Source organism: Hippopotamus amphibius, chromosome 1 (assembly GCF_030028045.1).
Source record: "Hippopotamus amphibius kiboko isolate mHipAmp2 chromosome 1, mHipAmp2.hap2, whole genome shotgun sequence".
Lineage (NCBI taxonomy): Eukaryota > Metazoa > Chordata > Mammalia > Artiodactyla > Hippopotamidae > Hippopotamus > Hippopotamus amphibius.
In genome coordinates, this window is record NC_080186.1 from 163,772,750 (window position 1) to 163,800,344 (window position 27,595).

Genomic DNA, 27,595 nt, shown 5'->3' on the forward strand with positions numbered 1-27,595 from the left:
TAGTGATTGAACCCGGGCCTCCTGCATTGGGACCTCAGAGTCTTAACCACTGGAGCACTAGAGAAGTCCCAACTGAGTAGGATTATGTGAAGAAAATTTGTTGATTGAATTATTTATTGATTGATGACTGTGAAGAACACAGGTGTTTATTGTGGAATATTGGGGAAATATAGAATTGTGTGAAGGATGAAAAAATAATACCTATATTGCAACCATGCAAGCAAACTTCTGTTGTAAATTTATGTATTTACCCAGAGTATTTACTTAGAGCCTCCTATAGGCCAGGTGTTGGGATACATTAGTGAATAAGACAAAATTACTATCCCCGTTGCAGCTTATATTCCAGTGGGAACAGAGAAAGGCAGACGATAAAGAAGTGACAAATACTACAGAGAAAAATAGAGGGAGAGAGGCAGTGCCAGGAGTAGTGGCTTGTATGGGTGGAAAGAGGAATTTTTAAGGGACGATGGAGCAGAGTTCTCAGGTGAGAGAGCCATGTGGATATCTGAAGATAGAACATTTCAGGTGAGCAAACAACAAGTGCAGAGGTCCTGAGGCAGGAAGGTGCCTGCTATACTCCTGCAGCAGTGTGGCTGGAGCAGAGGGGAGAACTGGAGAGGAAGAGGATCAGTGAGGGCCAAATCCTGCAGTGTGTGGTTGGCCCTGGAACCTTTTCCTTTCTCAGTGTGATGCTGTGTTTGTTTATTCATAGAACCCTGATTAGGAATGACAATTGATAGGTGAAAAAAAAAAAAAGAAAATTTTCAGGAGTTTAGGATAAGGGAGGTGACAGTTTCATTACTTTTCCTTTGTGTTTTAGACTGAGCTCATATATGTGGAGGCAGCTTGTTGTAATGGAAGCATCATGGTGTTGGAATTGCACAGCTTGGGTTCAAATCTTGTCTCTGTTATATCCAGCCCTGTGACTTCATTTAGCTTCTTTGCGCCTCAGTTTCTTCATTTATAAAACTTACCTTCTAGAGTTGTTGAGAATAGTAGTACTCAGATCATGCCATTTTGCACATGTTAAGGAAATTGCTGACAATTTGCTGAAGATAGAAAGGAATATGTTCTACTATAGTTAACTTCCAATTTTTTTCTTAAATGCTGCAGTTTTATCGAGAGCTGCATAGTTCAATAAATAAGCCAATGGACACATGTGGCCATTTAAGTCAAAATTAATTGAAATGAAATGAAATGAAGCATTCAGTTCCTCAGTCCTACTACTTACATTTCAAGTGCTCATTACTTACATGCGACTGGCTCCTGTATGGGCTGTGCAGCCTACAGAACATTTCCATTGTCACCGGAAGTTCTGCTGGACAGTGCCGCTCTAGAGCAAGTGGCAAACCCCTACTCATTCTGAGCCCTGGTCCACGTGTGTGGTGAGAGCAATAATACCTTTCTTTGTGGTGGCATTTCAGAATTCTGTCCCTGGACCTCCATGGTCACAGTCACTTGGGAGAGGAAGTGGGGTGGGATTTCTAAACCCTGTGACAGGTTTCCTGAATCGGAATTTCTGAGGGTAAGGCCCAGGGATCTGTCTCTTAATCATGTCCTCTGTGAGTCCAGTGTAGGGTAAAGTGTGCCATTCGGGGCTCTAAAGGGCACTGTCAGAATTAATTAAGGCGTGTTGCACATCCTAAGATGCTCTGATGGTGCGAGCTACAGCATTGCAGAATATTATTGCTAATTGCAAATTGCTTTGGTGAATCAGTTCCCTTCCTCCTGGTCCACTTGAGATTAGACTAATTTGTTGGGCTCTCTTAACTCCCTGAAGATAGCATTTCATGTGTTCTCATAAAAGCTGCCTGCATCTTATTTATACTTTTAAAATATTCCTGAAATAAATGGTACTCGGTGTTGGCTTATTAGATTTATTAAAAATAAAAACAAAAACCAATACCCAACAGCCTATAGTATACACTGAAAAAAATTCCACAAACCAGCAATCAAGTTGAATTACACAATAGTGGCCACAGTTTTCTTATAGGAACATGCCAGATGGGCAGTGGCCACAGGGGATTACTAGACCAAGAAGATAAACAAGATTAACAGGGAATTATTTCTCATTCCAAATCAGGATTTTCCACTGTGTTTGCAGTGATGACTCTGGGGGAAATACCGCCTGCAAAGAGTTTGCTGTCACGGTGCCTGTTGTGTGTTTGTGCAGTGATAAATCAGTGGATTTATGGATTTAATTTCCTCTTATTGCTAACCCCCTTCCTATCTGAAGGTATGAATTTAAAAGGTAAGGTGTGTATCTACAGGTAGTGAAATACCATTTTGATCGTTCTCACTGGCAGAGTCTTGTATGGAATCAAAATCACAAAAAAAATCTCATTAAAGATGGGTCGATTCATGACGCCATGGAGGTTCATTTGTTGGAGACAAGCCTGGCTGTGCGTTCAGTTCTGCCCCAGAAGAGCTTAGTTCTGACAGCTGTTTGCGCTGGAAGATGATGGGTGACTCTGCTGTTTCAGATCACATCTGCATCTGTGGTAGCTGCCCCAGCATTTTCTTCTGGCTCCCTTTCACTTTTTTCTTTCTTTTTTTTTAAACTATACCAGTGAGTGGGGAGAGCATAGAGTTTTCTTATGACACCATGCTGCCTTCCTTTCTTGGAAGCCAAGTAAAGGTATTGGGGGTTCAGCCTAGGATGGTTCCCATTTGAAACCCTCCTTGGAGGTAATTCAGATGGCTTGGCTTTACCCCATCCAGTTTGCCACTTTTTATTTTGAAAAATGTCCATACTCTACATCATACCTTATTCAGAGACCTCTGCTATGTCAGGACCCTTAGGGTTGCAAGCAAATAAACCTGATTTAGACTAGCTTTAGTACAGAGCCCAGTTATGGTCCACATAATTTGAAAGTGCAGCCGTGGACTTCAGGCAGGGCTGTATCCAGGGCTTACACTCACTCTCTCCTCATCTCTCTGCTGCAGCAGCTTTGGCACATTGGCTTTATTCTCAGACATGCTTTTCCCAGTGACTGGGAAGATGTTCTCTAGCAGTTCCAAGACAACTCTTCCTCATGGAGAACCCTCTCTTTTCCACATCCATATGCAAACCCGAGGAGGATTCTTACTAACCTGTGGGATCATGTACCCCTTCCTGAGTGAATCCCTGTGGTGTGGCAAGGAGGGAGAACTCACACTGGCCATGCCTGAGTCATGTGGTTCTCTGTGTGGTTGGGGAGTGTGATCATCTAGGCCTCAACCAGAAGTAAAATGTTGCCTTAGAGGAATAGGGGGACCCTGTGGGCAAGATGAAACAGATGTCTCCTCCATTATGCCAGGTGGGGCATCTTCAGACCTCACGCCAGCTTTTGTTTGTGTGGGGGTCCTAACACCTTAACCCACCCCTCTCCCAGCTCCATTCTGACTGGATTTGGCTCTGGCCTGGGTCTGTGAAGCAACCATGCAGGCATGAGCTTCCCCTCCCATATGCCATTTCAATGGGGTGGCCTCCTGGAGTTGCCATGGAAACACCATGGTATCAGGGCCTATTCTGGCTTGTAGGATCTGGGAGACTACTGACTTTTAAGGTGGGGAAGTCTTGCGTTCATATGCTGCCTGTGCCCGTCACCGGCTGTGTGAAATTAGTTAAATTTTCTCAGCCCATTTTCTTCATCTCCCAAATAGGGGTAATAATACTGGCTACTTCACAGGACTGTTATGAAAATTAAACCAGATTTGGTGTGAAGAGGGCACTTAGCCCATTGCTTGGCACATAGTGTAGGTGCTCTGCAGATGGTTGCTCTTCTCCTCCTGGCCTCTATCTTCCCTCCCCCTATCACTGGCATGAATGCCTCTGCCGAGGCAGGTGGTTGGATTTCCTGTTCTTCCTCAGATTGTCAGATAGTTTAGGGCGGTGGTGCAGCACGTGGCTAAGTGTGTGGGTTCTGGAGCAGGAACGTGTAACCTGGGTCCACGCTCTGGTTCTTGCTCGCTGTGTGGCCTTGGGTTGGCCACTTCTCTGTGCTTCTCTAGCTCATTTGAAAAATGAAATGGGGACTTAGGAGGATTACATGTTACTACATTTTAAGTGCTTAAAACAATACCAGCACCTTAATAAGTGATTCATACATTTATTATTATTTGTGCCAATATTGGGTTTCCCGTGTGCCTTTCTGGCTTCCCAGACTTGTCATGGTTCAGACTAGGACAGTGTTCCTCCCTCTCAGTGACTGCGGGGTGCACCCATCCAGCAGTCCCCCTCGGTGTCAGAAGAACACATTCCGCCATATGACTGTTTCCCGGGAAATGCCTGTTTCTGGCTCAGGGTACACCTGACCCTTGAACAGTGTGGGGGTTGGGGCACTGAGCCTCTGCACAGTTGAAAATCCACATATAACTCATCATCTGTAGATGCAATTTCTCTGTATCCACAGTTCTGCATGCATGGATTCAACCAACCATTGACCGTGTAATACTGCAGTGTATGTATTTCTTGAAAAAAATCCATGTATAAATGGACCTGCACAGTTCAAACTGGTGTTGTTAAAGGGTCAACTGCGTCTCTTTATTTCCAACTAAGCAATGACCCAGCTAGATCACATAAATACAACAGAATAAACTATATCTGTTTCACTCATTTCTTATATTTTTGTATTGGAGTGTAATATGCATCTAGAGTGCACAAATAGAATAGACTTATTAACAAGTGTGCCTACCCGTGTGACCAGCCCCTAGATCAAGAAACAGGGCATAAGCAGCACCCCGGAAGCCTCCCTCATCCTCCCCAATCTTATGTCCCTTCTGACTTCTTTCTGCTCTCTTTTCCCCAGAGGTTACCATTAGTCTAACTTTGCCGTGTAGGCTAGTTTTGCCCTTTTTCGAATGTCATGTGAATGACATCCTACCGTTTGTGTTCATCGGTGTCCGGCCCTTTTTCACTCCATATCAAGCATGTGGTCTCATCCAGGCTGTAATGTGTAGTAGCAGTTCGCTGGTTTGCATTGCTGTCTAGTATTCTGTTGTGTGAACACACCACAGTTTATCCGTTTTGCTGCTGATGGATATTTGAATTGTTTCAAGTGACGATTTCTTTGAGCGTTGCTGCCTATGAACATTCTTGTTTCCATCTTTTTCTATACCTGTACTCATTTCTCTTGGATATATTCCTAAGGGTGGTGTTGCTGAGTCTCAAGACCCACGTGAATATCTTCTGTTCACGCTGTCCAGTGGTTTTCTGGAGTGGCTATACTACTGCAGGGCTCCACTCTAGCCAGTGGGGCAGGAGAGTCCCAGTTGCTCTACATCTTTTCTTATACTTGGTATGGCCAGAGTTCACTATTTTAGCCCTTCTGGTGTATTTTAGCCTAGGGGTATCCTACTTTGTAAAGTGCCTGTTCACATCTCTTGCCCTTTACTTTTAATTGGGTTGTCTGTCTTTTTTTTTTTAAATTGATTTATATAAGTTCTTTATATATTCTGGATGCAAGCCATTTGTTGGTTTTAAATGATGCAAATATCTTCTCTCACTCTGTGGCTTGTTTTTTTCACTCTCCTTATGGTGTTTTTTGATGAGAAAGATTGCTTTATGAGTTTTCATCTTTGCATACCATTTCCCTTACCTATTTTAAAGCAGCATCTAGGAAAATGTGGTTGCGTGCTCTTCTTCAGCAGATTGTACAGCTCTCTGTGGGTTTATTCTGGCTTCAACCAACGCAGAGACATGTGGGTCTTTCCTCCTGAATTGCTTTTTCTTGATGATAAAAGAGAACCACTTTCCCTCACCTTTGCCTCTGGCTTACATGTTAGGGTTTTTTCCCGTTCCTTTTAAAAGATTAAGTTGCTGACTCTTTGGACCTGTTTTCAGACTGTGGAGCCAGAGAATGCTGTTTTTCAAAGAAAAGCAAGAGGCCAAGCAAGTGTTCCTTTTAAACTTTTCCCCCTAAAATCCTAATGTGATGGGCAGCTTTGAAAAGAAGAGTACTTGAGGGTTAAAATGAACATAAATGAGAATCATACATCAAACAGCAATACCACTTCTAATGGCTACTCTTTATGAGCATTCATCAGTCCTTTACATGAATTACCTCATTTCGGCTTTGTAAACTCTATGAAGTTGGCCCCGTTAATAACCTCATTTTATAGACTGGAAAAGCAAGGTTCGGTATCTTTCCAAGGTCACACAGTCAATAAATGTTGGAGCCAAGGTTCAGAGAGGGCTCTATTGGACTCCAGAGTTCAGTGCTCTGTGTGCTGCTCTCCTCGTGAAGATGCATCCTTGCTCTTTGCAATTTGAATCAAGCCAATCAAACCACAAGTCAAGCCTCCTGCTATGAATAGCCCAGTACTGATGAAAAATTGGTAGCTTCTCCTTCCCCAGTTTTCCATCTCAGACATAAATGAATGAAGCTGACTGTCTCCTTAGTGCCTTTTGAAGTGATTTTCTTTCTCCTCATTCCAGAAGGCATTGCATCTTGTTCCCTGGGTGCAATCCGGAGGACCTGGAAGTTTTGAGTAAAATATGGTAGACTTCAGTGCTTAGCAACAACTTGGTTTAGAATTATGTATGTTTAAAATCATTATGAGTTCATAATTCCCTTTTAAATGTAACCTGATGTCCAAGCTTGGCAGCAAATGACTGCCTGATCTCAGGAACCTAGGAGAGGCCAGGGATTAGAAACTTGGGTTCCTCTCTGTATTCATTTGTTAAATACCATTACTTTCCAGCCCACTTGACCAAATTCTCACAGCCATGAGGATTGGCCCTGGTTGGGGAGATATGACCTTCATAAGGGAAGCAGTGAGTAGGATTCAGGATGCTGTGCTGGGCCCTCTCTGTTGTGGGCAGCTTATTGTCAAGATTGGGACAAAGTCAGGCTTGGGTATGTCCAGGGGTTCCCAAATCTCTTAGATTCTTGGGTTATGGCTGGGAGCGAGCAATAGCTGCTGTTACCTGTTCTTTCAGAATGTCACAGAGCTGTGCCTGAAGCAGTACAGTTTACCACTGTTGATTTAGATGCTATCTCTACATTGTAGGGTTGTGCACGTGGAAGGAGAAAATCATCCAGAGGCTGGGGGCTGGACCTGGCTCCCTCTTGCTGGGTGAAGCACCTTCAATGCTCTGGGGATGGAAACAGTGGTGAAGTTCAGTCTCTCTGCAGCTACTGTAGCTTAGTGACTTGTCACTCGGAGGTGACTCTTGCCACTTTCCTCCTCTCCATCACCGGAGGGTCTTGTCCTATGGTGCTTCCGCTTGACTATTGATTACCTCTTGCAGAGGGACTTCCCTTCACATTTAACTTGAAAATAGTATTTTCTCAATTTTATGGCTTGTGACTTCCTCCCACCCATCACTTCTCTCTCCATGTAGGTACCGCCTAAAGCATAAACAGCTGTTTCCTGGGTAATTTTCCACATTGCCTTTTGAGCAGTAGGGGAGGGCTCAGGGAATGATTGCCCTCGCCTGAACCAGCCGTCCATAGACACAGCTACACTGGCGGCATAAAGATTGGCTGTTTAGGGAGTTTGGAGCTTAGTAATTGCGGAGAGCAATTTGCTTTCTCTCCTCATTGGTGTCTGTCTGGAGACAATCGCAAGAACCTTTTAGGGGCATCAGAGAAAAATCTTGTCCTTGGAGATGATAAAGGAAAGAAAATGCAGTTTCTTTCACTGGTTAACTAATTCCCAACAACTTAAGTTTTTGCCTGCTGAGGTCTCAGGAAGACAGTTAGGAGTGTGTGTGTGTGTGTGTTTCTTTTTTCCATTTGCATAGGGTGTGGGAGAAAGGAAGCCTCATGGGTTCTTAAGGACTCTTTCCCAGCGCTGTCCTTCCTGGGAAGTGTTGCCATGTGCTGAGGCAGGGGCAGGGCTCTGTGTTTTGGGACATCCTGCAACCTTTGGCTCAGCTTACCTCCTGCAAGTTAAGACCAGGTTGTCTGAGCCCAGGAGGTAGAGCGTGAGGCAGGTACACATGGGTCTTCTCAGAGCTGTGCCTGGGCTGTCTTCTGCTGGGGAACTCTGGGTGGAAACAGTTAATGCCACCACAGCTGTGTGGGGCCCCTGTACTATTTAAGTGATGGGGAAGGGGTGATAATGGCCTGGAAGGCAGAGGTCAGAACTGCAACAGAGGAGCCCGCTGGAACACCTGAAGAGCGATCACACTGGGTCTGTGACCGCTGTAATCACCCCTTCTGCTTTGTGATTAAGAGTCCACTTTTGTTAAGGATGACACCTACACCATATAAACTTCATGATGTTAGGGAAACTCTGCAGCTGCTCCTGGCTTCCTTTAATAAACTCTTAGGTCGCGATCACTAAAAGAGTCAATAAATGTCTCTTGAACTGAATAGAATTTGTGTAAATCTTCCTTTAAAATACCTATTTTCCACCGTTATCACCTTTAAGAGTAATGAAGTCCATTAATTCACATGGTATGTGAAGCAGTGATCTGTCTTCCTCATGACTGCAAAACTCTGTCCTAGGACTTGAGGGTGGGGGTGAGCTTGGTTTTCCTTAGCAACTGAGGTTCCATGCCTGGGTTCCTGTCTCTGGCTTCCCGCATCCCCCTCGTGTTCTGCGAGTCTGTGCACTTGGACTCTATTCTGTCTCCCTTCGCTGTTCCAGGCTGCAGGTTGCCCTGTCTTTCGGTGAGGCTTTTCCTCTCACATCCTGCCTTCTGGGAGGTACACTAGCAGGACTGCTACAGCCACCATGGTGCCTTTGAAATGGAAGGAGGAGCCCCCTCTGGGTGGGTGCAGCTCTGCTCTAGGGTGTGAGTGATGCATGCAGTACACATGGCAGTCCTTTCCTGACCTGGCAGTCTTTTTTTTTTTTAATTTAATGAAAGATTCATTAAATTCTATAGTGCTTTACAATTTTCAAAAGTTTCACACACATGGTTTCATATAATCCCATAATAACTCTTTTTTTCCCCTACCCCTATGTTGTCCCTCCCCACTTCTCTCTCCCCACTCGTAACCCCTACTGACTGGGCATTCCTGTACAGTGGGCGACCTATACAACTGTCCGTGCTGGCCCTGGGCACTCTCGTGTATAAAGTCCATGGCCAGGGCTCAATGCACACTAGATGTTCAACAACTATTAGTTCCTTTGTCATCCCTTCTTATTCATAATATAAATTCACTCTTTGCTGAAAAGAGAGTTGCCAAATTCAGAGTGTTTTTGAGGCCATGGGGTATAGTGGGAAGAGTACAGCCTTTGAGAACCAATGGGCCTAGGCTTGGATCCTGCCTGGCTTTGTACTTTGACACTTAAGCTGAGTGTGTGGACTCAAGCAGGTTTCCTAACATCTCAGCACCTCATTCCCTTTGTCTTTAAAATGGGAGCACAGACAGCATCTATCACAGAGGGTGGGGGAGAGCTTAAGACAAGTAGTCTTTTTAGAGCAGCAGTGGACAAACTCAGCCCGAAAGCCAAGTCCAGGTGAGGTCACTAGAGTGATTGCTACATTTTTTTAAACTGAATTTTTATTTTATATTGGAGTATAGTTGATTTACAATGTTGTGTTAGGCAAAGTGATTCTGTTATACATATACATATATCCATTCTTTGTCAGATTCTTTTCCCATATAGATTATTACAGAATATTAATAGAGTTCTCTGTGCTATACAGTAGGTTCTTGTTGGTTATCTATTTTATATATAGTAATGTGTATAGAGTGCTTGATACATGTTTAAAGGGGGACAGGGAGAAGGGTGTGTGGTAGAGTCTGTTTGTGACCCACAAAGCTAAAAAATTTTACTTTCTGGCCCTTCGTAGAAAAAGTTTGCTGACTCCTAACTTGGTGGGTTGAGCTCTGCCTGGCACAGAGTAGCAGCTCTCCATGAGATATTTTCCCCTCTTCCATCTCTACAAATCTTTCGCCAGGGTTCTCTCTGTCTGAGCATTTGGCGCAAGAGGATCCCATCACCAAGATCAGCCCCAAAGGCCAAAGAAATGAAGATCTGTTCAAAGTGAAAATCTGTAGCAGTTCTATGTTTTATGTCTCCTTCCCACCTTTTGGTATAAAACTCACTGAGGACCTTGTGTAATTCTAGTTACCACAGGTGTGAGTAGCTTTTGATAATTTCTAATAAATAATCATGTTTAAGCTGAGTACCAGTGGAACATTTTTCTGACAATCTTTAAACTGGCTATTTATTTTCTCGGAGAAATATAATCCAAAATGCCTCAGTAATGAACTGCCGCTGTTATTACGGGATGTGTTCACATTATGGTGAGGAAGATTTACATTCCCAGGTAGATTTTAGCTGGGAAAGATTTCAGAATAACGTGTTCGAGAGGCATTGTTAATAAGCACAAAAGGTCTGGGTAGCTGTGGTTGAGTGTGTGTCCATAATTTATTCAATATTTTCTCCAGTTCTGTCATTCAGGCCCCAAGGTTATGTGGCAGAATACAGGGACCAGCAGGAAGGCAAGCAGTGACCCAAATCAAATTTGTGTCTGATTTTCAGTTAGTTGGGCCCCAGGTTTGTTAAGGTGTGTGTGCTCGCATAAATGAGCACGTGGGAGCCGCCTGTGGCCTGTGTGGCTGTTGGCTGGGGGAAGAGGCATGTTAGCCTGGGATGATTCATGGATCAGACTGCAGGCTGGTGCACTTAGCAAGCTGCTGTCACTCAGGATGGGGATTGGCTGTTCCTGGAATCTGCTTGATGCCGTACATCTTATGGGCGAGGATGCTGTTTCATCTTCTGGCCTCCAGCCCCGACTCCAGCCCAGCTACCACGTAGATATCTGGTGTAATGCTTGTTCCTCCCCCCTCCCTCCAGGGTGTCTCTTGGATTTCCGTTTCTCTTCCCTCCCTTTCTATACTCTGGCTTCTCACCCATATCTTAAGCCCAGAGGATCGGCTTCACTGGGCTTTGTCAGAGGTGGGACCTTGCCTTCAAAAGAATTAAATTACGAGTTTCTAAGAGAATCATAATTTCTCCACATACCACCTCTGATTCAGTTGGTAGTTGTCCTGAGCCTTTGCAGGTTGATCAGGTCTGAGTCGGGTCTAGCCGTGTCCATCCTTCAGGAGCTGATGGTGAACTTGGTGGGGTACTCAACCAGCTGGGGGCGCTGGGCCATCACGGTGTGTGGAAAGAGCCCAGGGCTATGTGGTTGGAAAGAGCTGACCCCTGCTCAAGTCACTTAACCTCTCTGAGCCATAGTTTCCTCTACTGTAAAGTGTAGAGACTGCCTCCATCCTTGCAAAGTCATTGTGATAATTATGGGGATAGCCACTGTAAAGTGCTGAGCAGAGCACAGTGCTTGCCTGGCAGTAGGTGTTCAGTAGACGTTTATTGCTTCCCATTGTAGGTTGAATACATGCTCGAGTAGCTATTTCTTGATCTTCCTTTAGAAATGGCAAGGTCCCAGCATTTCCCTAGGACCTGGGTCCTTGCTGTACTGCCCACTGGCTCCATTTTGGGTCTGTAGTAGAAAATACTCTCACGTTGCCCGTGTTCATTTTCCTGGTCACTGTATCTTTTCCCTTCAAGACCATTTGCAGACTTTTTTCAATCCCTTTCCCCCTCTCTACTAATTCATTTTTTTTAAATTGAAGTACAGTTGATTTACAAAGTTGTGTTAGTTTCTGATGTACAGCAAAGTGATTCATACACACACACACACATTCTCTTCCTGTTCTTTTCCATTGCGGTTTATTACAGAATATTGAATATAGTTCCCTGTGCTATACAGTAGGACCTTGTTGTTTACTGAAATTTTATATATAATAGTTTGTATCTGCTAATCCCAAACTCCTAATTTATCCTTCCCCCAACCCCCTGCCCCATGGCAACCACAAGTCTGTTCTCTGAGTCTGTTTCATAGATAGGTTCATTTGTGTCATATTTTAGATTCTACATATAAGTGATGTCATATGGTATTTGTCTTTCTCTTTCTGACTTCCTTCATTTAGTACAATAATCTCTAGGTCCATCCATGTTGCTGCAAATGGCATTATTTCATTCTTTTTTATTGCCAAGTAATATACCTATACACACATGCATATACACACCACATCTTTGTCCATTCATCTCTTGATGGACATTTAGGTTGTTTCCATGTCTTGGCTATTGTAAATAGCGCTGCTGTGAACATTGGGGTCCATGCGTCTTTTTGAATTATAGTTTTCTCTGGGTGTATGTCCAGGAGTGGGATTGCTAGATCATATAGTAACTCTACTATTAGTTTTTTAAGGAACTCTCCAGCATTGGTTAGTTGTAGACTTTTTAATGATGGCCATTCTGGCCAGTATGAGATGATACCTCATTGTAGTTTTGATTTGCATTTCTCTAATGATTAGTGATGTTGAGCATCTTTTTATGTGCCTCTTAGCCAGCTGTATGTCTTCTTTGGAGAAATGTCTATTTAAGTTTTTTGCCCATTTTTTCGACTGGGTTTTTTTCTTTTTATTGAGTTGAATGAGCTATTTGTGTATTTTGGGAATTAAGCCCTGTTGATCGCATCGTTAGCAAATATTTTCGCCCAGTCTGTAGGTTGTCTTTTCATTTTATTTATGGTTTCCTTTTCTGTGCAAAAGCTTATAAGTTTGATTAGATTCCATTTGTTTATTTTTGCCTTTATTTCTATTGCCTCAGGAGACTGACCTAAGAAAACAATGAATGATACGACTTATGTCAGAGAATGTTTTGCCTGTGTTCTTTTCTGGGAATTTTATGGTGTCATGTCTTATATTTAAATATTGAAGCCATTTTGAATTTATTTTTATGTATGGTGTGAGGATGTTCTAACTTCATTGATTTACATGCAGCTGTCCAACCTCCCCAACACTACTTGCTGCATAGACTGTGTTTTTCCCATTGTACTCCTGCCTCCTTTGTCAAAGATTGACTGTAGGTGTGTGGATTTATTTCTGGGCTCTCTATTCTGTTTCATTAATCCATGTCTGGTTTTGTGCCAGTACCACACTGTTTTGATTACTGTAGCTTTGTAGCATTGTCTAAAGTCTACTCGCCACTAGTTCTTAATCCTCCTCACCTTCCATCTTTGCCTGGACCCAGGCTGACAGGTGTGCTTTAAATTCAGGGGCTAGCCAAGGCTCTCTCCCCAAATATTCCTCACCTTTCTGCTGGCAGACACTCTGGCAGGATTTTGTCACCTCAGGATTGGATCCCTTATTGAATGTGAGGGAAGCTGTCCCAGTCCCCTTTACCTGGCTCTGAAGGAAGGTCCAGGAGCAGGTTTTGATGAGAGAGTGTAGGGGAGAAGGCCATGAGGGCACAGATGCCCTGCTGCGAGGTAGAGATGGAAAGGACAGAGTCTCTGATTGCCTTGTTGCAATCAAAGCTGCCCATGTATAGGGATCTCTGTGTGAGCAAAGGCAGAGGTGCCTTGGTGAACCTGTATTTCACATTAAGAAGTGACCCCTATGTCCTTTCCTTGGGGGTATTCCAGCCCTTGTCCCCACAGACACCCACGTCTTTAGAGCATGCTTATGGTTGGATTCTGAAGTGGCTTTTCTAGAAGTTCTGCATTTATGCAGAGCGTAAATGGTGTAAGCACCTAACATATCCCCAGTTAGTGCTTGGCACCCTTGAGGGCAGCCCTGCTCAAATGGAAAATGCTGAGATTTCAGAGCCCCTTCTCAGGAATAAGGTAGATTTAGTCCAGCATTGCCGGTTCTCTCCTTTAGTGTTTAATCTGACAGTAGGCACTACTGAGTCAAAAGTAGGCCACATCATGGCATCCGAGGAGGCTCCATCCCTACCTGGCAGGGGCTGGGAGGCTTCAGCTAGGGATTTCCTCTCACTCAAACTATTTTGGGAACCCCTGGGAGCTGAGGAAGGGACATTTAATGGCCGACCTAGAACCTAGAAGCTCTTCCCCAAGCAAGCATTTCTGTTTGTATTATCACCTTATTTTGAAGGCATCGCCTCCTTCCTGCTGAGTCTGTTCCTGGTGATAGCAGGAGTGTAAGTCCCATCAGGAGCTAATGTAGACGTTCCCAGTCAGGATGCCCGCAGACGCTTGGATGGCTGCAGTGGCAGCCGACAGATAATGAGAAATCCATCACACACACGCTTGCTTGCAGCTCTGGATCACATGTGTTAAGCTGTGAGTAATGTGATTACTTAAGTGGCATATTATTTACACTTTTGCACAGAGCCGTGGCTGCTGCTTTTCCAAAGCAGCCATTACCCAGATTTGATTTCTTAAAAATCTCCACAGAGTCAGGATGGCAGTATCACAAATATACTAACCTGGAGGAAACTAGCAGTCTGTTTTTAAAACTCTGTTATCAGCTTACAGCAGAGGATGTACTGAGGTCAATTTTTTAAAAAAAAGCAGTGATTGTGTTTGGATATTTGGTGCATACCACATGCTGGGCATGTTGCATCTATGTCCCAAGTGCTCTATCCTCCCACTAATCCCAGTAGAGTGGGCACCATTGGCCTCATTTTACAGCTGAAGAAACTGAAGCTAGCAAAGGTCAAAATGTTTACCCGGAATTACTTAGGCAATGGCAGTGGAGACGTCAAGAGAAGTTACCAGTTAAGAAACTGCCATAGGCTTTTATGTTTTTTTTTATGTTTCAGATCCAGAAGCAGAACCATTGATTTCAGCTCCAAGCTGGATTAAGAGCTGAGTTTTATGAAAAGAGAGGTGTGTGAAACAGTCATACAAGGCTTTGATGGGCAACACCAAAATAACCCATGCAGTGTTGTTCCCAAATAATTCCAGCAGGCAGCCCTGACAAGGTGCCTCCGATTCTAGCTGTGATTTGTGTATCCTGCTGGTAAATCAGATGAGGTACCTGAGCCGCGGATGCCTTATTAAATTGAGCCACAATTTGGGTTTGTTGCAGGAGCTGTCACCGCCTTGTGAGTAAATGTATGATTTCTCCTGTGAGCTCCGGGTCCTTCTCCTGCCTGCTTCTGGCAGGGGCCACGGGCTGTGGGCTGGTGAGTGAGCTGAGGGTCACCCTCTGCTTATTCCAGATCTTTCATTCCTTAATAGGGTACCAGGACGAAAGGATTAAATGAATGCTTACCCTATGTGCCACCCCGGAGACAGGCTAATTAGAAGGGCTTGTGATTCCATTCAGCTGCCTAGAGAGGTTCCTAGTCATTGTTCTAGGTCATGGCCCAAGAGGTTCTTGCTTCTTACTTGCCATGTCTGGGCTGTGAGTACAGTTCTCAGTCTAATATGCAGCTGGCTAAATGTGAAGATGGATTTCAGTGAGTGTGACTCAGTACTGCCCCAGTGTAGCTGCGTTGTCCTGGCTTCATGCATACTGGTGGGCTCTGGGCATGGGGAGGGTGTGGTTATGGAGTGGATGAAATCATCACCATTGCATCTTTTGTCCTCTTTATTACTTCTTGGTTTCTTTCTCCCCATGTTTTTGTATGTGACTTTCTAGGAGTCTCCAGCTTTCACAAGAAAGTAATTTGGCTAAAGAATTTGATCTTGGAAATTTTTCCCAAAAGGTACTCTCTTAATAGCATCATGTGAAAAAACCCAACTGGACTCTTTCTTTAATGCTTGTAAGTTATTAATAGGAAAGGGATCTTAAAGATCTAGGACATACCTATTGTTTGTTTTCATATTGGGCTCTTAAAATTTGGAAGCAGAAATAAAAATCAAAGACAAAATGGCTTATTGCTTTGGTCTTCCTTGGATTTGTCCAGGACACTATAGTCCTTGCTAGTCTGAAAATTGCTCGCACTTTACTTACATAGAGCTTTTGGGCATATTTGGTTTACTATCTGATATATTTAGAATCACTGAATTTTAGGATTGGAAGGAGCCTGCATTGTTATTAACATTCCTGTTATTTTCTAAATAATAAATTTTAAAAAAGCATAAAAATAAAAATATTACATGGCTTCCACTGGCTGAGTACTCTTCTGCAAGAAATAAATATGTCCTTATTGATGTGTATTTTGTTACCATATAAATGGTCTAACCTGATAATTTTGCCCTCGACGGTTTTGATTTTAAAAGATGGGTGCAAAGGAACCCTGGTTCCCTACTCCTGTGCCCTGCAAACAAGAGTGGGACCTTTCAAAGGCTCAGTGAGAGCAAGAGGCCCTTATTGTTATCATTGACTGTGGGTGAGGAGGGCGTACCTCCAGGGTCTTGGTTTGTAGAGCATGGTCACATGGCATGGTGTTTGTTCTCAGGGATCTCACCTCCAAAGGGAGAGATGTTTATTTAATAAAGGAAGGTGGAGCAAGCTGGCAGTGTGTCTGTGCAGGGCAGAGAGAGGGACAGGCACACAGACTAGTTGGTTCCAGTTGTGAACCCCTATGACTTACACATGTTCCTAACAGGTGGTACGGGAACACTTGCTGGTTGGAAGGGCCGGGATGTGAGCTGGCTCTCTTCCCTGGGGTGGCATGCCGTGGGTCAGTGCAGCTCCTCCTGGCATGGCGTCATTGCTCAGCCTTCCAGCTGGAGTGGACGGACCACAGTGATGCCAATGACCATCCACAGCAGCTACAGGCTTCCTGGTCCCAGAGCAAATGGCAGATCGAGTGGTGTGGCCATGGCGGGGTTTGGAGACCCTGAGCAGAGCAGGCAGATGTCTCCTGTTGTCTCTGTGGCTGCACTTGGGCTCAGGCTTCCACTCCTGTTGCCTGAGCTGAGGGCTGTCGCAGCAAAGAATCCTGCTCATTGCGTTTGCTGGCTCCTCATCCCACCCACTGCATGTTCCTTGCTTGGAAAACTCCGTGTCCATCCAGACCCAGCATAAGCCCCACTGCCTCAGTAGAGTCAGCCCTGGTTCCCTGGAATAGTTGGTTGCTTCCTCCTCTGTGTTCTGTAGCTATTTGCTTTTTATAATGACCACATTGCCTGGTAATATTATGCTTCATCTGCTGACATTTCTTGTTCCCTTTCCCCTGGCCAGACAGTGGCAGTGGGCTTCTGAGGGTAGGGGCTGGATGTTCCTCGTGTCTTGTTTTCTATCACAAAGGCAGATGTGCAGCAAATTCTCCATAAGTGATAATTGTGCACACGTAGAATGAACTTGTTCACTGGTGTCCTTGGTTTCAGTTGGGCTCCCTAATCTGTCCCATACTCAGTCAGCCCAGCTCCTTCAGAAAGTACCAGCGTGATGGGAGCCACCTCCAAGTCCGCCTGGAGATTAGGTGTGGATGTCTCATCTGGCACCGAGGTCCTTGAGCCTCTGCCCCCAGCTTCCTTGCAGCTTCAGCCTTGCTCTGTCTCTGTGGGTGCCCCAGGCCCTCAGTGAACACAGGCAGGTTATGGAAACACCCTGGAGGGCAACAGGACAGCCAGATGTTCACGTGCACACAGATCCTCATTGGTCGGGGCTGAACAGCTGTCAGGGGACTCATGCATGTTGATCTTGGTATGAGGACAGTTCTCTTATAGCTCCTCTGGACTCTCTGTCTTGTCACACGACATAAGTACATCATCTACCTGTCTGAGTGGCCAGATGAGCAAGTCCGCAAGTGTGGAGCCTGGCTGAAGTACTTTGAGATTGTTTCTCTAAGTCTCCTGAGTCTATAGGCATCTATTTGGCAGTGCTGGGGGGTGAGAGACTGGGTTACATCCATCATAGAGTTGCATGAATTCTTGTTGGATGAGAGAAAATTTAGCCTATCTCCATGGTCCAGGATTGGTTGAACCCAGCAGCCTTTGGGAGTGTGGGTCCCTTGGGGGGTCTTTAGTCAGTGTGAGAGGATTGTTCTACCCTCCTGGTGAGCCCTAGTTATAGCAATGGCTGTACCTCAGACAGGGCACAGCCCTCTTCCCTGTGGAAGCTTTGCCGGTGATCACAGAGGGCAACTGTGGCTTGGGAGTGCAGGTCTATTTGACAGGCTTGTCCACTCTGGTGACCTCTTACCATGGGGGAGATGTCACTTCAGAAGCTGCAGATTTCAAACGAACCCTCTCAGATTCTGATGGTGACATCATTGCTTTGAAGGGGATGAAAGACCTTGACCAGAAGTATTTCTGGGGCTTTGGTGGGGAGCATCTGCTGTGTATGTGGTCCAAGGGCCAGAGCCTCGGGATGCAGAGGAGGGCAGGCAGGGAGCCTGCTAGGATGCTTTTAGGGACACAGTGAGGATTTTTATTGCTAACTCTCCCAGATGTTCCTCCTAAAAGAAGTGGCTGAATGGCAGGGCTGGGAGGAACTGTGGCAGGCCTCGCTGTGTAGCTAATGAAAATTTCATGCAAAGTCTGTGGCCATGGCTTCCCAGGGAGATGGCCAGTGCCAAAGCCACCACCGTCCTCTGTGCAGTGCCTTGATGTTGGCATTGGATGCTCCACTTTGAAGTGGGTCCCAGAGAGTGTGGTGGCAGACAGGTGTGGTGGCAGTGCTGGGTCCAGAGCCCACAAAGTGCTCCTCAGGGGGGCTTGCTCCTGAGGCTGCTGTCATCAGGGCTGCTGGCCGTGGTCCTGAAGCCCAGGGAGCTGTATGGGGTGGGGGGTGGTCAGGACATCTGGGTATCCTGACTGCTTTTCTGGAGCCAGGCACAGGACAGATGGAGTTGCTGTCCAATCGCACAAAGACCCGTGAGGCAGGTATCTTTCACAGACAGGAAAACTGAGGCTCGATGCACAGAGGGTCAATACCGTGGTAGAGGGAACCCCTTGGTGGGGGTGGGGGGGAGGGCTCTGGTCTGTGTGCTCATCTCCATCCCTTGGCATCTCCTTCAGCCATTGTGCTCCATCTCCAATAGGGAACGAGCCTCGTGTTCTCTTCCAGAGGCTCCAGTCTTCACATACCTCACTGTCCTCCCTTCACTTGGTGTCACTAACGCAGTGTGTGGAGTGGTTAGAGCATGGTCTTCGGGGTCAGGCAAATTGAATTCAAATCCTCCTCTTTCTCACTAGCTGTGTGACCTTGTAGTAGTAATAGTAGTAATGTGACCTCCCTAAGCTTCAGTTTTCCCAGCTCTGTCATTGGGGTAGTAATTGAGCCTGCCTCACATGGTTATTATATGAATCCAGGGAGATGAAACACGGTTGGCTTGGCACAGTGCCTGGCCCGTGTTGAGCACTCAGAACATGGCAGCTGCTGTTATTCCTATGTGGTGAATGTTAACGTTACTATTGGGTTGGCCAAAAAGTGTGTTCAGGTTTTTCTATCACGTTATAGAAAATCCCGAACGAACTTTTTGGCCAACCCAATATTACTTTGGTTTTTTTTTTTTTTTTTTTTTTGGATTGGATTTCAACTTTTTCATTTAAACTTCAACTTGATGCAGGTCCTAAATCTTGTATCACGTTTCTGCCAGCTGTGGTGCGCCAAGTCGTGAAGTCTACTTGTTCCTTGGGGTGACTCGGGGCATTAGCAGACATGGGGCGAGGCTGTCGGGCAGAGGGAGGTCCACCTGTCCTCCTAGGTCGATCCCTCCAAGGTCTTCTGCCATCATCCCTGCTGGTGCCAGATTCCCGTCACTGTCCCCGTCGAAGCCACACTAGGGAGGTGCCCATTTCACTTTTCCTCAGGAAACTCCAGGTCACAGAGCCTGCAGTTCTGAGTCGCAGTGGAATTAATTGGGGAGTTTCAGCCCGAGATACTGGCATGAAAGAAGCAACAGAGCTTGAATTGTTCTTTCTTCATCAGAGGTGCTCACTGAGTACCTGTTGCAAAACGGGCACCGTGCCGGGCCCTGGATGTTTGGAGGTGAAGACACCCCGGCCCTGGCCTTGGGGACTGTCGGCTGTGTGGTTGAGAGGCAGCAGAGTGGTCGGCCACGGCAGAGCGGTTGAGTCAGTGCTCTGTTGGGGGCTGCACGGGGGGTGTAGACCGCACAGCAGAGATGTCTTTGGGGTGGGGGGATTGGGGACAGGGAGGTGGCCCACGAGGAGCACTGTCTAATCTCAGCTGAGATTTGATAGCAGTGCATGTTCATCAGAGAAGGGTGACGAAGAGTGTTTCAGGTACAAAAGGAGCGGCATGTGCAGAAATTCAGAGCTCGAAGTGAGCATGGCTGTTGCAAGACCAAGACGTAATTCTCGTAGGGCTGGAGTGAACCTTGTGGCCTGGGGTGCGGCTGCAGGGGGACTGGAGGACTCAGCAGGGGCTGTGCCGTGCAGGGTCCTGTAAGCTGCTCGTGGGCCTGGGAGCTGAAGGGAGAGACTCGAGTATTTGATACAGGGGAGTGTTGAGGGCAGATCTCCCTTCAGAGGGTCCCCGTAGGAGCAGCATGGAGAACAGCCTGAGCAGGGTACAGGGAGCAAGGCTGGCTGGTTGGCTGGGCACACGGTGGTGACCTGAGGGGCAGCTGGTGGGGGAGGGAGGCTGACTGAGGCAGAGGGTGTGGGTGCAGAGACATGGGAGGTATGAGAGATCCGGGGGTGGGCAGGAGGGGGCCTGGTCAGTGCCTGAATGGTAGAGGGAGGGAAGGGGGAGAATCCAGCCTGAGACCTGCATCCAGGCCTGGGCAGCGGGGCACACAGAGGTCCCGCGTATTGAGCTGGGGAGACCTTGAGGCCAGACCTGACAGTGGAAAGTGAATTTAACTCCAGAAAGCTCTGGAAGCTGGGGGAAGGGAGGCCTCTGATGGGCTGCACTGAGTTTGCTGTTTGTGGTGGGCTTGACCGTTCCCTGGTCACCTCTCAGTCACTGTGATTGAATCAGTGTGTGGCTTCCTTTAGCCAGTGCGGGCTACACATTAGAATCCTCTGAGGAACTTTAAACGTCCCACTGTGGAGGCCGAGACGCAGACCACCGAATCAGCATCTCCTGGGTGGGACCAGGCATCAGTGTCTGGAAAAGTCCACAGTGACTGCATTGGTCAGTCGAGGATGAGAAGCACTGCTTTTTACTCCCTGTGGTTGGCACCTCCTGTGCAGGGTGGGTGGGGAAGAAGGGGTGTGGTGATACTTCACACCCAGTGTTTTATACTCCAAAAAGCAGTTTCTGGATATTGATGGAGACCTGCCTGCCTAGGGGCAGCAGGAGTGGCATTCTCAGAAACAGAGTGGGCCCTAATTTGGAGTTCGTGATACTTGGGCAGGGCTGGGCCTTAGGCAAGTACAATTTGTATTTTCTGTAAAGTAAAGGTTTACATGCTCTAGGATGGCAAGGGCCTTTCTTGGTGTGTCAATGAGATGGACCTTTTCATCTGTTTTCCACATGTCAATAATGATTATGCAGAAATTTTACCTGTTTAGAGCAGGCCTAGTCCACTTAACAGGATATGTAGTGAGTCATAATTGAAACTTAAATTGACTTAGAATTATATGATGTGTAATGGCTAACAATGGTTCAAAACACCTCACTGGTAACACAGAACAGCTCTGTGGTGTAAGCATTATCTTTTTTTAATAGACAGGGTCACTAAATCTTAGAGAATGGGCGCCTGACCTTTAAACAGAGACATGCTCGCAACTCATGTTTTCACATTTCATTGCATTTTTTTTCTAAGCCACTCTTCATTCATAAGACTAGTAAAATTGCATGCATTTGAAATATTTCATAATTATTGTTCCCAAGTGCAGTTGGTCTCCCTTCATTTGGGCTTATTTGGTGAGATTCAAGTGCACAAGAGTCACATTACTGAAATTTTAAGCATATCATTATTTCTATAAAGCCTGTTTCTCTCAATGTTTTTGAGACACTGCAATGTTATAAACCTCTGGAGAGGGACGTAAAGGTGTACCATTTTTATTTGTTGAGTCATTCTTTGTGCCCGATACTATCCCAGTCACTTTGCCGCATTATCGTGCCTCATGGCGCCCATCCTCCAAGGCAGGGGCAGTGGTCTTGCTCTGTGGATCAGGGGACTGTGTCTCAGCAGCTGAGGGGATTGAGCACGCCCAGCTGGCTGGTGAGTGTTCGAGGCAGAATTTACACCTGGATCTGCTTCACAGCCTGTCTTGTTCATAGTCTCTCCACTGTCTTTGACTCCATAGTCCTGCCTACTTCTCTCCTGCCTGACATTCAGAAGCCCGCTCCCGGCTAGCTCAGGCGTTTTAATCATTTTGCTAATGAGGTCAAGGGTGTGGGTGGCTTTGTGTCTGGGGAGACACCCTCTGTCTTGGTCAGAGTACAAATGCAGCATCATAGGTCCATTTGTATTCCCAGAAAAAAACATCAGATGTAGGGCACACTTTTGGAATGGACCTCAGAAGTGGTTTTTCTCTTTGAGAAAACCCCAAATCAGTGGTCACTCCCCCCAACCCCAGCTTGGATGGACCGACAGGGACAGGCAGACAATCCTGAGCAAGGGGAATCTCTCTGTGGCGGTTATAATCCCTTAATCACCTGGAAGGACCATGACAGTCCTATTCATTTTCCATCCCAAGACTATAAATCCATGTCTATCTCAGGTTTTAGACCCCTTCAAGCTGTTTTGGAGCTGCAAGGCAAAAGAATTTCTTTGCAGAAATGCAGAAGGTCTTTTATTCTTGCTCTCTGATGTCATCTCGGGACTTTTATTGAATTTCACCCTTTGGACCAGTGTCACAGGAAATTAATCATCTGAAATCCTCTAAGATAATAATCATGCCTGCATATTTGGATTTAATCATGGTTTCACTAGCTGTTCTACAGTAATGACACAGATCACCAGAGGACCCTCTGATTTCCCTGCACTTCACTTATTCCGCTGAGAGCCTAATGTTCTTTTCATGAACTTAGTGAATGAGGGGACCTTTTCAAGGGAGTGATGGTTGGGAAAATGTATGACCTTTCTAATGTTATGATAATTTGAAATTTTGATGCAATTATCGAAAATGTTTACATTCCTTCCTATTGTTTGATGTGATTCTTTTATTTTTTTTTCTCATTATAATGCTTTCGTACTCAGGAAGTTGAGGTAGGTTTTTGACTTTTCCACTGTGTGTAGACATAGCATCGAAATAGTTGCCAAATAAAATGTAAATTTCACTGTAAATCCTAAATCTCAGTGGTAAATATTTGTTTTAGTTCAGTGAACCAGCACCACACACATTTATTTTTCTGTGGGTATATCCAGGGGATGCAGTTTATCAAATGCACATAAACAGTCCATTTGCTGCTTTATCTTTTCTCATTAGTTACAGTACAAGTATGATTGTCAGTTATTATCTGTGTTTTACTGGTGGGTTATTTATTGAAAGAGCAGAGCAACTGACATTGTTATTTTCTAAATCATTTTGTCTGAGGCCTGCAGGACTTTATACCAAATGTCAGATCAATTTATCAAAGAATCCCTCTATTCAGGAAGAAAGTGATTTAGAGTGTTTGTGTAAACATACACGCACCTGTCCTTAAGTGCACACCAGGAACAGTTATGGGCATTCACAGGGATACGGAGATGTTAAAGCTGGAACAGCTTCCTTACATCATATACAGTTCGGCCAGGACTTACTGTGTACTGTTGAGTGTTGCCCTGGGGGAGTGTGCAGGTGAGTAAGCCCCATCCCTGCTCAGAAGTAGCCTGGGCCCAGGTGTGGGGGTGTGGTGTGTGCCCATGGAGATGTGTTAATGGCCCAGCTCCCAGTCTCTGATATACAGGGGTCTCATTAGTGGGATCTGTGCAGGGATGGGGGGAGGTGGGGACCTCAAGTCCTGCCCAAGCTGGGCTGATTGGTTGAACACTTCATTCAGAAGGATTGTCACTGGGACTCTTCACCAGGGGTGGGCAGGACAGGCCTGTTGGAGAGGAGACTGATAGCACATTGCTTGCCCAGAGATGTGCCTGGAAATAGCTCAGAGGTGAGGTGGTATATGGGAGGCTAGCTCCTTTCCCAAGAAATGGAATGTTTTTTATTTCTCAACGGCATGATTAGTAGGAATTTCCACTGCACACAAATTAAGCTTACAGGGGAATTTCACATCATACAGCAGATGTACTTACATAATGTCATCTGCAGATCTCACATTTCCAATGACTTCTGTTATCATCTCAGACATACTTTTCCCACCTGCCAGCCAGCCCTCCTTCCTGTTTTCCCCAGTCAATCAGCGTGAAAAATAACTAGTTTGCACTGAATCCTTTGGAGAGCAGTTTGCCGATAGCCCCTTAACTGATCTCTTTGTAAAGGTTTGGGGTTCGATAAAGTGGGATTAACTTCCATCTGGGATCCATAAATCTGGCTTTAGTCCACCTGGCCCTGCAGGTCAGTGCTTCTCCCTTTTGTATTTATCTGCAGGGGGTCTTCAGATGACTCCAAGAGGCTGGCTGCCCTCAATTCACCTTCCTCCCTTCTGTACATGTCTCCATTGCTCACTCCTGGTGGAGACAAATGAGACTCCCATTTATTTTCTAGGCTGGTAGTTTGTATTATCTCAGGTGATCTTCAGATGATACTTCAGGGTTCAAACAACTCAGCTAAAATATGTATGAAGGAGAAATGATCTGTTCCACGAGAGCTGTGTGTCTCTGATCTGTAGTAGCTAAGGCTGTAAGGTATATAATAAATTACATCATCATCTTCATAAGTGGGAGTAAAGCAGTTGGATTTCAAAAGTGGTTTCCATTTGATTGTGCCACTTCATCTCTTCCTCAGAGTTGCTTTGACACTCCTTGGAGCTGAAATGAGCACCTCTGGAAAGGCAAGCCCCTGAGGAATATTTGAGCTAAATTGCATCAGCCATTTGGGGGCTGTGGGACAGCAGAAGAAAAATTCAGGTTCCCAATCAAAACTGGCTAAAACCAGAGACTTTCCAATTGGTTATGACATCCTTGATGAAGAGACTTAATCACTAAAATTATGGCAGGAATATTTTTGCTTCATTTCACGGTAGGAGGCTTAAAAGTTTTCTTGGAAAATGCATTATAGATCAGAATGTCCTTTGGTATATATGTGTATACACATATATTTTATTCACATGTACTGATACGTATATCCTTATTAAGATCTGTTATATATAATAATATATACTATGTGTTCTATATGTATGTATTTTAAAGAGATTTCATTTCCCATGGATGTTTATCAAAACAGGGTGTCTCTAACGTAGTTGAAAACCCAGAGTTAAGTTTCTTTGCACCAGCCACTGGGTGCCAGTAATTTCACAGGATCCAGTATTATGTTAGTGGGGTATTTGTTTAGTGAAATGAATATGGTTTTATCTCTATTGATCAGCTATGGAGGATTTAAAATAATCGGGGCCATGATCATTCCCATGAATTTTCCTCCACCACCAGCGCCACCCCCTTCTTCGTCATTCTAGACGCTATCGTTTGTCACTTTCTTATGCTGACTTTGGATGGTTTTTACTATGACGGTATGCTCCCCTGGAATGTTTCACGATTTTGGACGTAACTCAATATGCTCAAATTTGAGACTCTTTTTAAATTTATGGGTTCTTCTGGGTTTTAACAGTCCCTAAAGAATTGGGTGATTTTCATTTTTGAAGTGAAATCGTGAAATGGAATTAGCCCTTCCTCGTATGGTGAGAATCTGGAGGCAGACTGTTCTATGCCCTGTCCAGCAGAGGCCTGACGTGGTTATCCTGTGCAGTGTAGCCCATAAAATACACATGCACAGTAACACTGCCATCCTTCACTCTTCAGCCTGTAGCAGGCATTAACAGGAGTTATTGAATTTAATAAACGACTGTACCTAGTTATGCATCTTTCTATTTAGGTGTATTTTTTAAAAATTAACTGTTGCTGAGGTCTTTGCAAATCATTTTAAAAAGCTTCATCACTAGATGATAAAATTACCAGTTAAGAGGCTAACTCAGACGGATACACCTCTCCTGGCAAGTGTGATCTAGTTAGGTCCACTGTGCCTTCCACCACAGTCTGAATTTTAACAGGCCACATCCTTATTGGGCCAGAAGGAAGATCAGAGGGGAGGGCTCTGCAAGTTATGCACTTTTCCGGTCTCTGGACCAGGCTCACGTCCATGCAGTAGGAATGCACCTAGATATAGGGCAGCACCTGGGTGGTGTGGGGGTTGGCACACTGCTTCCCACGGTGGGATCTGTCATTGCGAGAAAGCAGGTAAAAGTGTCAACAGCACAGCAAGTCCTGGATCTATTTGAGGATAACAAAATATATACTATATTTTAAAATTTTACATAGAAAATAAGATAAAGGAAAAGCTGGGCTGGTGTTAAGCCCTGGAGAAATGACCAGCCAGCTGTCCTTTGTCCCTTGAGCGCACTGACTGTTAAGTGGGACTCCGGGATGAGGTGAAGCTCTAGAAGAGTGTTCTTTTATCTTTGGCTTTTTCCATACGGGTTTGGATGCCACCTCACCAGATGTTCCCCTAGAGGCAGAGTGGATTGACTGGCACAGCCCCAGCTGCTTGGTCTGGCCATGCCTGCAGACCTGACTGGTATGGTGTGGAAGGCTGATCCGTGAGCTCCAGCCACTCATACTTGGACCTTGCGGCAGTGACCGCTAAGCCGCCCCCTCCCCTGTGCTCATTGGCTATTCCCCAAATGGACTCTGGTGCCTCTCTCTCAGCTGTAGCCAAGGCAGTCACACCCAAGGTTGTCTAGGCTGCTGGCTCATTGGGTTCTGCTTTGGCATCCACTTTCCTAAGGTAGGGCAAAAGCAATCAGATGCATGGAAATCATTTTCCTTCCTTGCTTGGCAAGAGGCTGTTTGAAGGACTCATTTTGTGTAATGGGCTTTGACTCAGGTGTATCTTCACATTTGGGCAAGAATTAGGCAGTATTATTACATGTGCAATGAGTTTTAAATATTTTTGTGCAGATAGCCACTTTTAGAGGTTTTATATTTAAAACTATAATTTTCCCCAAGAAATATGTAAAAATGGCAATTATAGTTAGCCTGGAAATGTGACAAGGTCCAGAAGAATGCTTCACATTCCATCCAAGTTATAACGTATGTTGAAATCATTAGGGAATATTCAGTTCTTGAAACTGGCTCAAACCTTACCTGGACATCAAAGAGAATGTGACATGTGAAATTAAAGCAAAGGAACGTGTCTTTGGCCCCAGTCCTTCCCTGTCGGACACACATCCTAAGCTTCCAAGGACTTCTATGTATAAGAACAGCATGTTCAAGTAGAAAATAGTTCATGTGATTTCAGATTGTGGTTGGGTGATGCCATCCTCTGGATGTGCAGAGGGCACTGAGGAACCACAGTTGGAAGGATAGAGGTTTTGTTATTTTTTTCTCCAGTGGCGGAGATGAGTTCGTCTTGGGTTATTTCTTCTTTTGCCCTTGTGAACAGTAGAATGTCGGAGCCACTTGCTTAGTTTAGTGCTGAGAGTATATTGGCCATCAAACCCAAGCAATTGGGCGGTAAATTTCCCACCGACCATCCAGCCCTTAACTTAGAATCATTAACTCTGGCTGCTGAGTTTCAAACCACATAATTCAAAAGACTAGGATTGTATTTAAAGTAATACATGGAGAGAGATGCGGCAAAGGGATTCCTTTAAACTTTCTCCGTGATATTTCATTGTGTAGACCTCAGAGACTTCCTAACCAGATGGGTGAGGAGGCCAGTTACGCCATAAAATTAAAGCCAGAGCAAAGTGGGCCAATTCCTTGGAGCTAAAAATGATTTAATGCCGAGTCCCCAGGATCCAGAGCAACCTGTTCATGTTTATTCATGCTGTGGAAAATGGAATCACTGCCCAAGAAGCAATGTTCTGATTTTACTCTAAGTCCAGTTTCCTAAAAACTATTTAAGGGCTTAGGTGAACTCAACCAGGATCTAATAAAGCCAGGTAATTGAATGACACAGAGGCCAATAAAATTCACA

The 27,595-nt window shown here is 45.2% G+C and overlaps 1 protein-coding gene across 1 annotated transcript in view; it reads left to right on the forward strand.

Moving 5' to 3' along the window:
• The window catches only part of SPOCK1 (SPARC (osteonectin), cwcv and kazal like domains proteoglycan 1), a 517,559-nt gene that overhangs the window by 205,976 nt on the left and 283,988 nt on the right, over positions 1-27,595 (forward strand). The window contains exon 3 of the mRNA XM_057748448.1: positions 22,726-22,734. Coding sequence (XP_057604431.1) covers positions 22,726-22,734 — 9 coding nt within the window. The remainder of the gene's footprint in view (positions 1-22,725; positions 22,735-27,595) is intronic.